The following is a 16,633-nucleotide window of genomic DNA, read 5'->3' as shown; positions in this document are numbered from 1 at the left end:
GTGAATTGGTGGAAGAAATATTCCACTGAAGTGAATTGGTGGAAGAAATATTCCACTGAAGTACTCTGGTGGAAGAAATATTCCACTGAAGTGAATTGGTGGAAGAAATATTCTACTGAAGTACTCTGGTGGAAGACATCTTCCACTGAAGTACTCTGGTGGAGGAAATATTTCACTGAAGTGAATTGGTGGAAGAAATATTCCACTGAAGTACTCTGGTGGAAGAAATATTCCACTGAAGTACTCTGGTGGAAGAAATATTCCACTGAAGTACTCTGGTGGAAGAAATATTCCACTGAAGTACTCTGGTGGAAGAAATATTCCACTGAAGTGAATTGGTGGAAGAAATATTCCACTGAAGTACTCTGGTGGAAGAAATATTCCACTGAAGTACTCTGGTGGAAGAAATATTCCACTGAAATACTCTGGGGGAAGAAATATTCCACTGAAGTACTCTGGTGGAAGAAATATTCCACTGAAGTACTCTGGTGGAAGAAATATTCCACTGAAGTACTCTGGTGGAAGAAATATTCCACTGAAGTACTCTGGTGGAAGAAATATTCCACTGAAGTGAATTGGTGGAAGAGATATCCCACTGAAGTACTCTGGTGGAAGAAATGGTTTAAAGGGCTGAAGTAATCAACTAAAAGAGCTGGAGTACTTCAGTGATATGACTCAAAGGGCTAAAGTAATCAGCTAAAAGAGCTAGAGTACTTCAGCGACATACCTAAAAGGCTAAAGTAATCAGCTAAAAGAGCTAGAGTACTTCAGCGACATACCTCAAAAGGCTAAAGTAATCAGCTAAAGGAGCTGGAGTACTCCAGCGACATAGCTCAAAGGGCTAAAGTAATCAGCTAAAAGAGCTAGAGTACTCCTGCGACATAGCACATAGAGCTGAAGTAATCAGCTAAAAGAGCTGGAGTACTTTAGCGACGTTCCTCAAAGAGCTGAGTTAATCAGCTAAAAGAGCTAGAGGACTCCAGCGACATAGTTCAAAGGGCTAAAGTAATCAGCTAAAAGAGCTAGAGTACTTCAGCGACATAGCTCATAGAGCTATGTACTTTAGCGACGTACCTCAAAGAGCTGATTACTTTAGCCCTATGAGCTATGTCGCTGGAGTTCTCTAGCTCCTTTAGCTGATTACTTTAGCCCTTTGAGGTATGTCGCTTCAGCAAAAGGAGCTAGAGTACTCCGGCGACATAGCTCAAAGGGCTAAAGTAATCAGCTAAAAAAGCTGGAGTACTCCAGCTCTTTTAGCTGATTACTTTAGCCCTTTGAACTATGTCGCTGAAGTACTCCAGCTTTTTTAGCTGATTACTTTAGCCCTTTGAGCTATGTCGCTGGAGTACTCTAGTTCCTTTAGCTGATTACTTTAGCCCTCTGAGGTATGTCGCTGGAGTACTCCAGCTCATTTTGCTGATTACTTCAGCTCTTTGAGGTACGTCGCTAAAGTACTCCAGCTCTTTTAGCTGATTACTTTAGACTTTTTAGCTATGTCGCTGGAGTACTCTAGCTCATTTTGCTGATTACTTTAGCCCTTTGATGTATGTCGCTGAAGTGTTTTGGTGAAAGGAAACTTTCACTGAAGTACTCTGGTGGAAGAACTCTTTGACTGAAGTAATCTGGTTGAAGAACTCTTACACTGAAGTATCTTTGGTGAAATAAACCTTGTACATAAGTTTTGTGGTGGAAGAAAAGTTCCACCGAAGTATTTACTTTGATTGAAAAAATCTCGCTGAATTACTTTGGCGAAAAAAATCTTCCACTGAAGTAATTTGGTGGAAGAAATCTTACACTGGATTACTTTGGTGAAACAAATCCTTAACTGAAATACTCTGGTGAAAGAAATGGTCCGCTGAAGTACTTTGGTGAAAGAAATAGTCCGCTGAAGTACTTTGGTGAAAGAAATGGTCCGCTGAAGTACTTTGGTGAAAGAAATGGTCCGCTGAAGTACTTTGGTGAAAGAAATGGTCCACTGAAGTACTTTGGTGAAAGAAATAGTCCGCTGAAGTACTTTGGTCAAAGAAGTAGTTCACTGAAGCACTCCAGTCAATTAAATTTTGACTGAAGTACTTTGGTGGAAGCTTTTGGCTGAAGTACTTCAGCGTTTTTTCATATATTTTAGCTAGAGTATTTTTAACAGTGTAAATCATTTAATCCTCATTTTTTTTACTTAGAACTCTCAACCTTACGTCAATCTTACGCATTATCTTACATTTCCACGTGAATTCCCCCTATAATAAATGCTTATTAATAAGGAGTTCCATTAAATTTTCTTCCCCATTATAAAATGTTAAAATCATATAAGTTTATTCTAAAAATTAATTTCAATTTGCAGAATTAACCTTCTTGGACGACACATTGAGTTGGAAAATTGAGAAGGCATTAAAGCAAGAATCTCAAGAGGTGCACTGTTCAGCTTTATATGACACAGCGGCAATAAAACAACATAATGCGACGTTCAGCAATATTAGCAATTTGGATGCTTGTCAGCGGTATCCTCTGTGCACTCCTACAGCCCGTGAGTGCGAGAGTCGCTGGGAAAATTGGATACAACAATAATTACTACAGTGGTGAGTACATACATAGGTTTGGGCTGAACAAATGAAGAAAGGTTCCATTTAATGGAGGGAACACCAAAATTCAGGAAGCTTTCAATTCACCACCATGATGGCTAATAAGCCGGGCTTTTAACGCGATTTAGGTCATCGTGTTGTTGGGATTTTTATTTTTACACATGTGGGAATTTATTGTTTAGTTTGGCCAATCTTTTTTCATGAATTTTTCCTTTTTAGGACGTTTATTTTTTTGTGTTATTTTATTTTAAATTTTTAGTTTGTTTAGACGAAGAAAGAATAAAATTCGACAGAATAGTTTTAAGAAGAGAAAATGAGTTCATTTGGTCACATTTCAGGGACTTTTTGATTTAATTTAAATTGATTTCATAACTATGAAATAAAAATATTTTTCACAATTTATTTGCTACCTTTTCCAGTGAATTGTCCACCAATTTTCATCACTTTTCGAAGAGAGCGATGAAAAAAGCTTCCAAAAACTGAGCTTATTCTCTCTTCATATTTTTTTTTACAGAATACAAAAGAAAAATAAAAATAAAAAAAAAACGTTTTAAATTATCTTTCATAAAACTTTTAAGTGAATTTACATGCTTAATATATAAAATTGAAATGTTTCAAATACTTCACCTCTTTTGTGAGACAACATGAAAAGCACAAAAAGCTCTTTTAAAATTCATCAGACACATTTAATGTCAAATTAACTTAAAGTGCTTTCATTAAACAATGAGAAAACAGTTGGTGATGATGCTGAATTAATTGCAATTACCCGTTAATTGCATTAAGAAAGTCATCACAACATAATGTTGATGACTGCATAAATAGAAGCTTTGCAATTTCATTTAGTTCTGCATAAACTTTTTCTTAACGAGCAAAATGAGGCAATTTTAAATAAATTCAAAATAATTCATCGTAAACAATAAACCTACAAATATTTTGAAGAAAAAAAAATAACTTTCTGAATGAAAGCAATAATGCTACATCATTGGAGCTTTTCCAATGGGGCAATAAAAGCTTCACAGGAATAAACATAAAAATTTTGTGCAAATGTGAATTGTTTAGAAGGGAGAAAGAGAGATTGCGAAAGGAGACGTTTGAGGGATGGCAAGTCATAAAAAAGTTACCGCAAAAATGGGGTCAATTACTCATCTTGCTTTTCGTGTCTATTGTAAATGATTCAAAGCATCGCCATCGTGTCGGGCGGTGTCCAATCGATTCTCTCTGTGTGGTGGCATAGTGATGAAGTACTCTTGAAGTACATTATTAGATTTAAATCCACATCTCTCGAATCCATCGCGTAATAATTCATCTGTCATCGACAGCAAAACTTTAAGCCCCTTGAACATGCCGTTCAATATTCTAAATGGTTTGGATATAATTCTCCTATATAGCTTCACCTAATTGAACGCTTTGAAAGCTCTGTAAAATCCATAAACCTAATCAAATTTATTATTTTAAATTTAAATGAAAACTAGAAGGTATTGAGTCACAAATTTAATGTAAATTTTATTTGAAGAATGCAATTGTCGAAGCTGGAAACTCTTTTCCCTCTTTTTTTTTTTATAAAAAGCTCTCAACGGGACGATGTGAACTTTCCCAAATTCAGCAAATTGCAAATAATGAAAGAGGAAACGTACCATTCGGTGTATTCCTTATGTACTCAATCCCCATGGTAGATAGTCATTCTACCAGCACCACCACCCCCAACCCCTAGAGTCCACAATGGGAGAACTTTTGATGCCACTGTATGCTCAACATGGGTTTTAAAGTAATGCAACTTCCTTTGCACGTTCATGTTGTCTGACTTCTGTTTTTTTTTTATTTTACACAAAGAAACAACAAAAAAGCTCCCTCTATATAATCGTATAAAAGAGATCTTGTGTACATAGCCTCTCTCACTATACTGTTTAAATATACAAAAGGATAAAGTGTTGAAAAATATTTACAATGGTAGAATATTTTATTTATGCCACAATGTTATGTTTCACTAAAGCAAATTGTTCTATATGGAGCTTTTTTTCTACTATGATATGTACAACAAATTGGCAACCAACATTGTTTTCCCGAATTGAATTTAATATCAAGTTTCATTTGAAAACTATACCAATGCAACGTTCTCCTGTTTCTCTTTTTTTTTCAAAACAGGACGCTCGTACAGTGGGATCAATGAAGAAATTATCTACGTGTCCATTGGAATGGGAGTCACAATTGCTGTACTCATCAGGTAAGCTGAGAAGAAGTGATTTATCATGATAAAGCTCGCTCTATGTAACAAAGGGTGGTGCTATGTACAAACTGTGAACTATATATAAAGCTTTCTCAGACATTTGGGGTCATGCTCGAGACGTTTGAGAGACTTGAATCTCAAACAAGGATCTGTGAATGTGAAATTTGAGAATTTAATCATTTGAAAGACACCACCAAATAAATGAGCTTGAAAGAGCTTTGCTGGAACTTTAGCATTAAGTTTATCTCAAGCACCAAAAGCTCGTAAATCTCACTGCTTTAATCACTTTAATTATTCTCTGGGGAAGTTGTTAAGCTCTCTCACTAAAAAAATATCAACTAAACTGTCAAATTAACCCTGATATGTCCAGGAGTTTTGCGAAGCTTTTACGAGCTTTTATTTAGAAATCATTTAGAAAAGTCAGTTGTCAGTCAGTGTTCTTGAAACTTTGCTCAAGAAATTTTTAAAACATTAAATTTTCTTTTTTACAAAAAAGCTTCAAAGCTCATAAAATCATTTGTTTTTTTATGATTAATTAAAACGTTTCAAGAACAATGCAATTTACACCTTAAAACAAATAAAATATCCAGCAGTTTTCAATGCAAACATAAAGTTCATAAACTTTGCATAAATTCATAAAGCTTTGTGTTATATTTTTCACCTTCCCCACTGAATTGAAAAAAAATCACAATATTCAGAACTCAAAAACACACAAAACCACACATTTTATGTTTAAAAAAAAATAGCTCTTCTCAATTAAAATGGTTGCAATGATTTATGTTTATCCAGTCATTAAAAAATCATAAATTGCATTGTTATCTCCATTATGTCAGAAAATAAATTGGGTGGGAGGTTTAATATACATAAAAGTTAATAAAACGTAGCAAATTATTTCGTGGAAAATTTATGATGGCCCCCTCATAAAAACATAAATGCAAAATTGGGCTATAATAGCGTGTTTGTCAATTTAATTTGGGAGCAATTTTCTTTGGTGCTCATATTATTCATTAAAAGTTAATATGCTAAGAGAGGAACGAGCATAAACTATAAATTAATTAATTAAGAGGAAATTAGTTGATTTTCCAGCATTATGTCTATATAATAAAGAAAGGTCTCTCTAAAATATGGTGTCTGTTCATCTATGCATTTCTACACCGTTGGTCCGATCGCGATGAAATTTGGTACAGAGACTACTGATACCAGGCGGTTTTTACCAACGACATTCATTTTCCCCCCAGAGCCCCCCTTCACAAAGCCCCCATATAAAATTCATGCTTTTTTGGCTACTTTTTGAATCTGGCGCCATAAATGTTGTGTGAAATTCACTTCTTCCCTTTACATTTTTTTTTGATATTGATAAGTGCATGCTTCATCACAATTTTTCTCTTTCTAAAACTTGCGCGAAGCGCAACAAATCCCCGCGAAGCGGGGCGAGGTAAAATTGGAGCGAAGCGACAATTTACCTCGTCCTAATTATAGATAAAAGAATTTCTCATTATGAGTTAATACATACATATATTTATCTATATAATAAAGAAAGGCCTGTTTGTTGGTAATCGTCGTTCCTACTTTTCTATACAAATCCACACCGTTTGACCGATCGCGATGAAATTTAGTACAGAGGCTCCTTATAACAGGCGGTTTCAGATGGCCGTATTCATTTTCCCCCCAAAGCCCCCCTTCAGGTAGCCCCCATATAGATTTCATGCAGTTTTTGCAAATTCTTGAATTTGGCGCCGGAAATTTTGTATGAAAATGATTTCTTCTCTTTGCAAATTTTTTTCTTTTGGGATTGATAAGTGGCCCTAATCTACTTATAAACCATCACATTTTTTCTCTCTCTAAAATTTGCCCGAAGCGCAACAAATCCCCGCGAAGCGGGGCGAGGTAAATTGGAGCGAAGCGACAATTTACCTCGTTTCTTTTATAAAATAAAAGTTTTCAATTTTTGTCAAGCATAAAGGTCAAATTTGGATCACCTTCCCCGAATCCTTCAGCATAGGCATATATATTATTTAAAAATAACTATTTGGCCTTTTTGGCAAAGAAAAATTGGCCCTTATTTTCACCTTTTCCCCTGAACCTAACTGGATGTACATATAATGATTTCTTTCAGCTTGAATAAGCGAATTTGCCATTAAGAAAAAGGATTAAAATTTATCTTTTGCAGCTTAGCCCTGTGCTACATAATGCGGGAAAAATGCCAGAAAAGACGGGAGTACTACATAACAGCATAAATTTCTATTATGGCAAGGAATTTGCGCGCTGTCTTCATGCCATTTTCATCAGTCGCCCCACCACCCATCGAGAGTGATGCTGTAAAGTATCTCTCTCTCATTGGAAAATCCACATTTTCACCATTGACATCAAACCCAACACCAAACAACGTTCAAAATGGTAAGAGTTTATCGAGTTTGTCCAGCACAATCCATATTGAATTGTTTTACATCATCCATTCTCTCCGTGAGCTTGTGCAACACAACAGGGTTTTTATATGTAGGTACCTATTTCTATAGCAAAAGAATTCTATCGCAGAAGAGTTGTTTTGAGTGGTGCGAATAAATGCATTGAAAAAGAGCGAAAATGGCATAAAGAAAAGTTATGCTGAGTGCAATTTTCATTTTGTTTAAATTACGTTTTGATGTGTAAATATATTCTCTCAATTCTTTTTTTACGAAAGAACTTTGAAGTTTTAAATAGAATAAATTCAACCCCTTTTCCTACCCCTACCCCTCGCCTTTTTACGTGTTATTCAACATATTCAACATATCCCGTGTGAATATATCCTATTATTGTCAATTTATTGAAAATAATGTGCATGGATAAATTCAATACAATTGAGTAATGCACAAAAGAGTTTTCACTATGTATAGAAAGTTTTCCTTCCGCATCAAATGACATAGCTATGTATGTAAAATGTAATATTGTGTAGGATGAATGAATTGACTTTTCACATGAATATATAGAGAGCATCGTTATCTATTTCCCCGAAATAACAACAAATGCGAGCTTTTTCTCTTTGGAAACATCATAAACAATAATTAATTAAAATGTCACGTACAAATTTTTCATTTATATGGACCCAATTACAGGGAATGCCAATAAAACGTTGACATCCCCTAATTGTTTCCTTCTTTTTTTTTTAATTCAAAAAAATAAAATAATTCATTTAGATCGATAAATCTGATGTTACTTCATGTTTCTAAGCTGAATATTTTGAATTCTAAACTGCTGTGACAAATCCCGCTTCATCCCGAGCTTCAACACAAAAAGCGGAAGTTTAAAATATAAAATGGTCTGTTTTTGATTACAAAAAGCTCTCCTTGGGAATAGAAAAGCTCTAGGCTAAATGTCTCAGATCTCTACAAAATATTCCATTGGAAAATCTTAAGTTTAATTGAGAAATCTATTAAATTTAATACATTTAATACCGTAGCTTTGTTTCCCGACATTCAGCACCTTCGGAAAATACTTTATCTTGCCATGTTACTTTACCCTTTAAAACTATTATTAATGATTCGCTTGAATGGATTTAATTACTTTAATCAATCTCCTCTTATTCTCTCGTCTTGTCTTTGCAATCTACAAAAACAAATTTACTACAAAAAGCTAATTTTTAGTTTATGGAATCAATGGAATTTTCGCTGTAGAGCTTTGAGTACCTTTTTTTCAGGAAAAATTTAATCAAATTATCCGTAAATTTGGTGCACTAACACACGATTCTCTTGGCACAATATTCCATCTACAAACTCCATCCAATTTCAAAGTTCATTTCAATATATTTTCATCCCAAATTGTTCGAGATTTTTTTTCAATTTTATTTGAGAGAATTTCCAAAGGAAAAATTGGAAACTTTCATTAAATCTTTTCCCTTTGTCACAATGTCTGGGAAAAGCCAATGTATAGTCAAACTTTTCCTAATTGTTGTCAGCTAAAATTTAAAATAGAAACTAAATCAATTATTAAGTTTGAGGAAAATCGACAGTTCATGTTTAAAAGGACTTTCAATGTCATTAAACTTTCGAGCTAAAAGTTTCACCGAAAAGCTCCATAAAGTTTTATTATATAGAAATTACATTATGTATAAGTTTATTTCAGAGCGTAGTGATAACGTGGTAGATGTATGTAAATTGATAAGCTACTCATGAAATCAGTACATGCGTCATGAAGGAAGTTTCACGACCAACATTACAATTTCAAACCCCTTCAAGACTCTCCCATCGTGTACCAACCCCCATCCCGGAATTTCAGGAACACTCCAAATTTTACGGATGAATGAAACACGTCCGGGAGCGAGAGTTTGTCGGCATTCCAATGAAATATTATTATGCCGGTGACTTTGTCATTTATCACATTTTCGGATAGAACGCAGCAGAGACTAATCTTCTTTGGCGGAAATTCATTTAAAGCAAGAACCCCAAATGCAATTAATGACAATTTCCCACACATATCGCGGAGATTGATGATGATATTGTGCCCTAAAGGTGGTCTATTTATATATGGAGAGATTACCTATGTATTCCCTTCAGTGACGACATTGTGAAATATATATAAATTAAAGGGATTGGCACATAACTTGGAGAGATCAGTGATAAATTCCAGCCTGAAATTGGAGCAAATTGGTGCAAAATGCTTTCAATTATTTATTTTAAATCGTTCGGAATTCTATTCTTCTCATCAAATGGAACAGAAGGAAAACTTCAAGCAAGAAGCTTAATAACTTTTTGAGGTTCTACCTACATTGCAGAGTGAAGAATGAATATTAAAAGTTCTATAGAGAAAATCTGCTATTGAGAGGAAATTGAAAATGCACAAAGGAGTTGAAGGAAAATTCTACAAATTCCTCAGCGCGTTGAACATTAAATAAAATTCCTATCTCAACTTTCAAAATAAACTTCTTTATATATAATTTAATGAAGTTTCACGGCAAAAAAGGAAAATTATGTTGAACATGTTGAACAGATTCCTTGCCTTTTGAGGCAATTTGTCTATGTGATAGAAAGTTAAACGGAGAAATTGAATTTATGCAAAAAGGAATTCATAAAATTTATGAATTGAATTTAATTCGTTTTTATACAGAAAAAAAAATTCTTTCCATTGAATCCAATTTCAACGACATCCAATGTGAACGTTCCGAAGAAATTTTATGCATTTCTTCTCCTTCCCATAAGGAGAAGAAGGAGCATTGCAAACCGTACAATAATAAAATTGAATGAAATACATATATGAAAATATTTGAAAAGAACTGGAGCTTAGATATTTCGAAGTTTTTTTTGTAGATTTTTCACATTTTTTGTTTTCATTGTAGAAAGCTTTCAAGATACCCCTTTCATGAAGGAGTTTATGCAGATTTGAAGCTATATGCAGGATAAAATATTAACCACGTGTCAATCAAGAAAAGTCCTACTCAAACGTGGAGAGAGATTATGCAGAATTTTGAGACTAAAACCTTTACTTTTCATTCGTATATAAATCAGATAAAGATGGCGATTATTTTATGGCTTTTGTAGTTAAGCTTCTGCTACATAAGCTTCAATGCTGCCAAAGCTGCAAATGATTAGGTCTAGATACATTTTTGAGTAACAGTAAATCTGTAAATTATTAAATTAAAGAAAAAATATTGTTTTTTTTTTTTGATTTTACAGTAAATATTCTTTTCACCAAACATGACTTAGGATACCAAGCAAAATATACAAACTATCTTACCGTTTCAGTGCAATTCCGATTATTTTATTCCTCAGAATCAATTAATAGATCATATAAAAAGGTCTTTAAAAATTAAAAATGTAATTTCTAGTTATTTTTTGATTTACTGTGAATCAATTGCAGCACTAAAGCATATGCTTTATGAAAAAATACGTAAAATAAGATCAAAATAAATTGCAGTAATTTTTATTAATTTAAAAAATCTTTTAGTTTTTCTTTTTAAAATTTCCCCAAATGGAACAGTAAAAAAAATAATCTTCCAAGTATACCATAAACCAATAAGTACATAAAATGCATAAACTCCTTTAAATTCTTTCAACGAGACTCATCATAATCAATCAATAAATTTTATACAAAAAGACAATTTTCTCATGAAGATTTCTCAGAAAATTCTCATCAGTAATTTACATTTCTTATTGTACTTTCAGATTAACGAGAGAGAATCCCCAAAAAGAAGAAGATGCTGCATCGAAATTTTCACATAGATTTTGGACCAAAGACATGATTGATGAGATTTTATAATAATTAAACTACAAGTAATTTAATTTTTCCCATTAAATTGTATAGAATTAAAGCCACATTTTCTTTACAATGATGTGCATTAAATGCTCAAAGCATACCAAAAAAAATCTCTAAGAGAATATTTAATAAAAAAAATTATTTATCTTATTTTTTTTATGAGAAAAATAATCTTTTTGTGTAAATGAGAAATAATTTCATTCAATTTCATGTAACATAAAATATGAAAGAAAATCTACTTATTATGTTAAGGATGATAGTATATTATACCAATATATGTCCAATATAAACATACGTAGATGTCCTACTGTTTAACGTAGACCATGGAGCTTCTGAGAACATAAAATGGGATTTTATGTTCAAAGAGTAAATAAATGTGGGAGGAAAAGAAAAGCTTTTCCACGCAGAGGAATTATTTTTTTGAGTAGGAAAGTGCATGCAAAAAGAAATAAAATGTGTTAGAAGTATGTTGTTCTTGCAGATGAATCGGAAGGCGGAAAATGTACCATTAGGGAATGCAATGTAATTGTATAAAAAAGAATTTTATTGAAAATACAAAACATTGAAATTCAGAATCATACAACGAGGAGTTTCTTCTTCTCTCTCTTTTACTTCTTTTCTGCTTTTTTTGTTCTTCATAAAAATTGAGAACAAATATGCAAATTGAGTCATAAAATTCGTAATGAGATGAAGATTATTTTTACGACTAAAAAGCTCCCTCATTCACATTGTGAGCTGCGGTGTCGGTTTGAGGTTTATTTGAGAAATTCATTCTAACCCCTTGGGGCGATTTGAGAACTTTCCCATCTCTATTGTAGAGTTCAATTTGTTTTGAGGACTTTGTACTCAATTTTTTTGGACCTATTTTCATGTCAATATTTAACTTTTCTCCGCATCAAATTTAACCAATTTATCAATTCATTTTATTTGTAAAAGTTTTCCTGGAAAAGTTTTCCAAAAATTAAACAATTTGAGTGGAAAACTTGTCATTGAATGCACACAAATTTAAACAAAAGCAATAATTTTATAGCTTTTTTGGAGCTTTTCCAGGTAAAAGTTCAGTCAAAAAAAAAGTTTCAAAATAATTTTATGAAAGTATTTTGTAAATATTTTCCCATTTCCCCCAAAACGAAGTCAATTTGATTTTCTTTTCTTGGTTTCAAAACTCAACTCTTTCACGAATATTACTCCTCAAAAAAAGAAAAAGAAAAACAAATCTCAAGATTCTACAGAGACGAGAGAAATGTTTGATGAAGGCAAACAGAAATGTTCCTTTTTCCTCTAACATGGCTATTTACTTAAACGTGATTGCCTGTAAAAGACTTTTTCCCAACATTGTGCCTTTTCCTTTCCCCAACCTTCCCATTTAGACAGCAATAATAGCTACATACATATAGGTACCAAATCAATTTATTTTAACCTCCTGCTGCCGGCTAGACGCTGAAGGAGAGATAGAGATCCCAAACGGAAATTGGTTCAATCAAAATGTAAAGGATTCTAATTATTAAATTCCCAAAATGTTTATCTTTATATCATACCCTATTGACCACATGATTTAATTGATATCAGAGAGAAAAGCTTTATTTTTATCCAAATTAAATTATTTCCACAATGTACTGAACATTGTGAAGAAAAGGCAACAATAGTCGCATTAAATTGGATTTTTTTATTATCCTTTAGCAAATTATTTTTATATCCTCTGTACTACAAGAGCTCATGTTGAAAAGCACAATAGAATTATGTTAGAAAGCTCCCTTTTGGCGTCAACTTGTGTCAACAATTGCCCTAGTTTTCCTTCAAATTCATTTTTTTTTTCAATTCTTCACGGAGAAATCACAAAAAATCATATAATAAAGCCCTAAAAATTGATTTTTTTCTCATGTGAAATCAAATAAAGAATAACTTTATCAGCTTGTCTGCTTGGCACGAAATCAAATAAATTTAAACTTGCAGCTCTTCCTCTCTTCATACAGTTTATATTTCCCACAAGTGCAAAATGTACGTGCTCAAGTACATTAATGAATTGAATTGATTACTTTGGCTAAGAGATTGTTTTTGGAATTATTCATTAATTTAAGAACAAAAAAAGAGAAACAAATAAGAAATTGATCAAATAAATAATTCAATTTAAAGGATAAAGTTTGTTTAAAGTAATAAAATTAATAAAATAAAAATAAATAAACTAGTAATAAAATAAGTAAGCCCAATTCAATCTGACTTGAGAAAACTTAAATTTTGCTTAAGGAAATATCTTGAGTTTTTTCTTAATAAATTTAAAGTTTTCCTTCTGAACACTTTTTCCTTAAAGTTTAGACATATTTTTGGCTAAAATCAGTTTTTCGCATTTTCTGGCTCTCCTGTTGATTTTAGAGCAAATCTGAATAGATTTTTGGGTCATCCCGTACCCGCAGGTTCGTCGATGAGCCTGATTGATATGTACCAAAGGGAAGTTTCAAATACGAAAAATAAGAATTTTCAATTTTTTCCTTGAAGTTTAGACTTATTTTTGCCTAAAATCAGTTTTTTGCATTTTCTGACTCTCCTGTTGATTTTAGAGCAAATCTGAATGGATTTTTGGGTCATCCCGTACCCGCAGGTTCGTCGATGAGCCTGATCGATATGTACCAAAGGGAAGTTTCAACTCCAAAAAATAAGAATTTTCAATTTTTTCCTTGAAGTTTAGACATATTTTTGCCTAAAATCAGTTTTTTGCATTTTCTGACTCTCCTGTTGATTTTAGAGCAAATCTGAATGGATTTTTGGGTCATCCCATACCCGCAGGTTCGTCGATGAGCCTGATCGATATGTACCAAAGGGAAGTTTCAACTCCAAAAAATAAGAATTTTCAATTTTTTCCTTGAAGTTTAGACATATTTTTGGCTGAAACGCAATAGTTATTCGCCCCCTGTGCTACATAGTCAGAATTTGGTCAAATTAAGTTAAATGTTCAGCTAAAAAGTTAGCCGGTTAGTTGGATGAATAGTCTCTTCTTTCTAAAAGCGATATTTTATTAAATAAATAATTTTTTAATTTAGGGAAAAAGTAAAGCTAAAACGGAAAGTTAAGCTTAGTTAACAAGGGTTAGTTTTGATGAATTTTAAGTCAAATAAATTCATCTCTCTAGTCACAATTTAATTGTATTTTAGTCAAAGAAAGGAGAAAACCTTAAAAATTCATTGAATTTGAAAGGAAAGAATATAATTTTTTATTTATTATTCTGAAAGTTCTAGACTCTAGTGACAGAAACTTTTTGTTCCTTAACTTTCTGGCAGGTAAAGGAAGATAAATTATTGCTGCAAAAAATTAAAGAACTTTCAAAAAAAAAAGGAAAACTTTACAGTCTCCTTGAAACTTTTGTAAATTGAAAAGAATTTTGTAGTTTTTTTTTTAATTTTAATTCAGAATTTCTGTGGCATTTTCCGGCATTTCCCAGCTTTTCCATCGCCTTGACTGCTTCTTAGGTAGTACATTTTCTTTGTACGCCAGAACAGGAAAAATTGAATAAAACAAGATATAAGAAGGAGAACAAGACGTACCTTTATTGCGACAACGACTATTCTTTTCCGGATTTTCCCTCTTTACACAATTCCCACCCAAAAGGGCGTTTTGTACCCATTCATGCGCCCTTAGAGCAATCCCTGCATCTCCTTCATGAATTGCATGTAAGCATCGTCCTTTGTGGGTCCTTTCTTCTGTGCTGCTGCTGCGCCTCCTGTTGGGGCTGCCACCGTACCAGGGTGCTGCACCTGATCTGGCGGAATGCGATTCTGCACAAAGTGTGAGTACTGCGGCTGCTGCTGGTGCTGAGATCGGGATTTCTGCTTCTCTTCGCGCTTCCCACGCAGAGCTGCAGGAAGGAATCTCGTCACGTCGGCGCTGAGATTGCGAATTTGTGGCTTGGCTGTGATGGTGGCACTCTTGGGATCCTTGGAGACAAGCTGTGGTCCAGCTGAGAGGATATTCTGATGGTGATGCCCTTTGCCGTGACGCGGAGGCATTCCCGGCGGTGGCCCCGGTGGCATACGGATACCCAGCCGTGGGGGCATTCCCGGTGGAGGACCAGGAGGTAATCCGGGGCGTCCTGGTGGGGGACCCGGTGGCATTCTTATTCCACCCATTCCGGGCATTCCAGGTCGCAAGGGAGGTGGCCGGAAGAGCATATTCTGTGCAGGAGGGAGACCCATTGGTGGCGGAGGTGGTCCACCCGGAAGGGCAATCCCCGGAGGATGAAGCATTGGGGGATTTGCTGATGATGCCTTCGCAATATCCTTCTCACTCTCAGCTGCTGCCTTGCTCTCAGTTCCTTTCTCTTCTGGCAGTACATCCGCTTCTCCACTCTTCTCCTGTTCCTTTTTCTTCTGCACACTCTCCATTTCCTTCATGAATTCATCAATATTCTGCCCCGAAAGTGCAAGTATCCTTTGCTGAATTGACGTTGGTTTGTTGTGGGAATCATCCTCAGGAGCTCCACCTCCTCCTCTACCTGAATCCTCCACTGGTGGCTTCTCCTTCACTCGTGGTTCATCGGAAAATCGGATTGTTTTTATTTTCTTCGGTCGTGGTTCCTCATCGTAGTCCTCATCGAGTTCCCGCATGTCCAGCAAGTTCGGCGAAGGACCCGGAGGGCATCCTGGAGGATCTTTCTTCACTTTATGTCCGGATTTTTCATCTCCCTTCTCCGAGGGCTTTTTCAGGATACTCTGCTGGACATTGGGCACAAAGGGTGGTGCTTGGGCTGACACAGGTGGCAATGGAATACGCCCCTGGCCACCACCAAAGGCACCTCCTCCACTGCCCTGAGATGGGGTAGCTGGTGCGGCGGATTCAGCAGCCATTTGTGGCAGGGGAATGTCATCAATTTGCACTGATTGGGCATGTTTGACACTCTCATAGTACTGAACTTTCTTATTCCTCCTCTTCTCATAATCCACCTCCTTTCGCTTCAGCTCAGCCCACAGTTCCGGATCATCCGTGTGCTGAAAAAGAATTAATTCTTGTTGAATAAAATCAATTTCTTTGAAGAATCTTGAGGTTTATCCTTACATAGAGCCTCATAACTCTGTCAAAAGTCTCCTTTAGCTTCTTCCTCTTCTCCTTGAGAACCTTTTCATTGAGGGGTGATGGCTGGAATACGTTGTACTCTGCAAAAAACAAACATCCGGAATCATTCCTCAAACGTACAAGAAAAGCAGAATTCTTCCTCTTCTCACCCATTTCATCAATTTTCTCCATCTCCTCGATTATCTGCGATGGATCCTTCCCCTTGAGAACAGCAGCCCGGACCATTTGACGCTGCTTCTTGTTCTTCTTCAGCTCCTTCTTCCGGGCTTCCTTTCCTGGGCACGAGAAAATGCATCAAAAACCCTGGAAAAAAGGGATTTGGGAGCCGGGTACTCACGTGCTTGATCTGTGGGATTCATGTACTTCCCACTCTTGGTGGTATTTATTGATCTTCGTCCCATTTTTGCGGGTTTTTCACGGAAAAATCGAGGAAATTCTTTTTCTTTTCAGGAGCCGAGAAAAATCAAAACAAATCATGCGCCAGCGCCACACAGCGACAATTTTTTGAAACTTTGAGAAATTTTTTGAAATTAACGACCATTTTGCT

General features: G+C 34.9%; 2 protein-coding genes across 2 annotated transcripts in view; one reads left to right on the top strand and one right to left on the bottom strand.

Annotated features, from left to right (window-relative positions):
- Positions 1-11,605, top strand: part of LOC129788570 (uncharacterized) — a 32,705-nt gene extending 21,100 nt beyond the window's left edge. The window contains exons 2-5 of the mRNA XM_055824754.1: positions 2,339-2,573; positions 4,719-4,797; positions 6,971-7,197; positions 10,935-11,605. Coding sequence (XP_055680729.1) covers positions 2,453-2,573; positions 4,719-4,797; positions 6,971-7,037 — 267 coding nt within the window. The 5' untranslated portion in view covers positions 2,339-2,452 and the 3' untranslated portion in view covers positions 7,038-7,197; positions 10,935-11,605. The remainder of the gene's footprint in view (positions 1-2,338; positions 2,574-4,718; positions 4,798-6,970; positions 7,198-10,934) is intronic.
- Positions 11,606-14,541: 2,936 nt separating this feature from the next.
- Positions 14,542-16,584, bottom strand: LOC129788561 (WW domain-binding protein 11). Its single transcript, XM_055824744.1, has 4 exons — positions 16,424-16,584; positions 16,236-16,361; positions 16,069-16,166; positions 14,542-16,001 (listed from the first exon to the last, which is right to left on the bottom strand). The coding sequence occupies exons 1-4, from the start codon at positions 16,485-16,487 to the stop codon at positions 14,652-14,654; spliced, it is 1,638 nt and encodes a 545-aa protein (XP_055680719.1). The 5' UTR covers positions 16,488-16,584; the 3' UTR covers positions 14,542-14,651.
- Between the last annotated feature and the right edge of the window lie 49 nt (positions 16,585-16,633).

The sequence above is a fragment of the Lutzomyia longipalpis genome, chromosome 2 (assembly GCF_024334085.1).
Source record: "Lutzomyia longipalpis isolate SR_M1_2022 chromosome 2, ASM2433408v1".
Lineage (NCBI taxonomy): Eukaryota > Metazoa > Arthropoda > Insecta > Diptera > Psychodidae > Lutzomyia > Lutzomyia longipalpis.
Note: the sequence above shows the minus strand (reverse complement) of the source record. Positions and strands in the feature narration are given on the sequence as shown.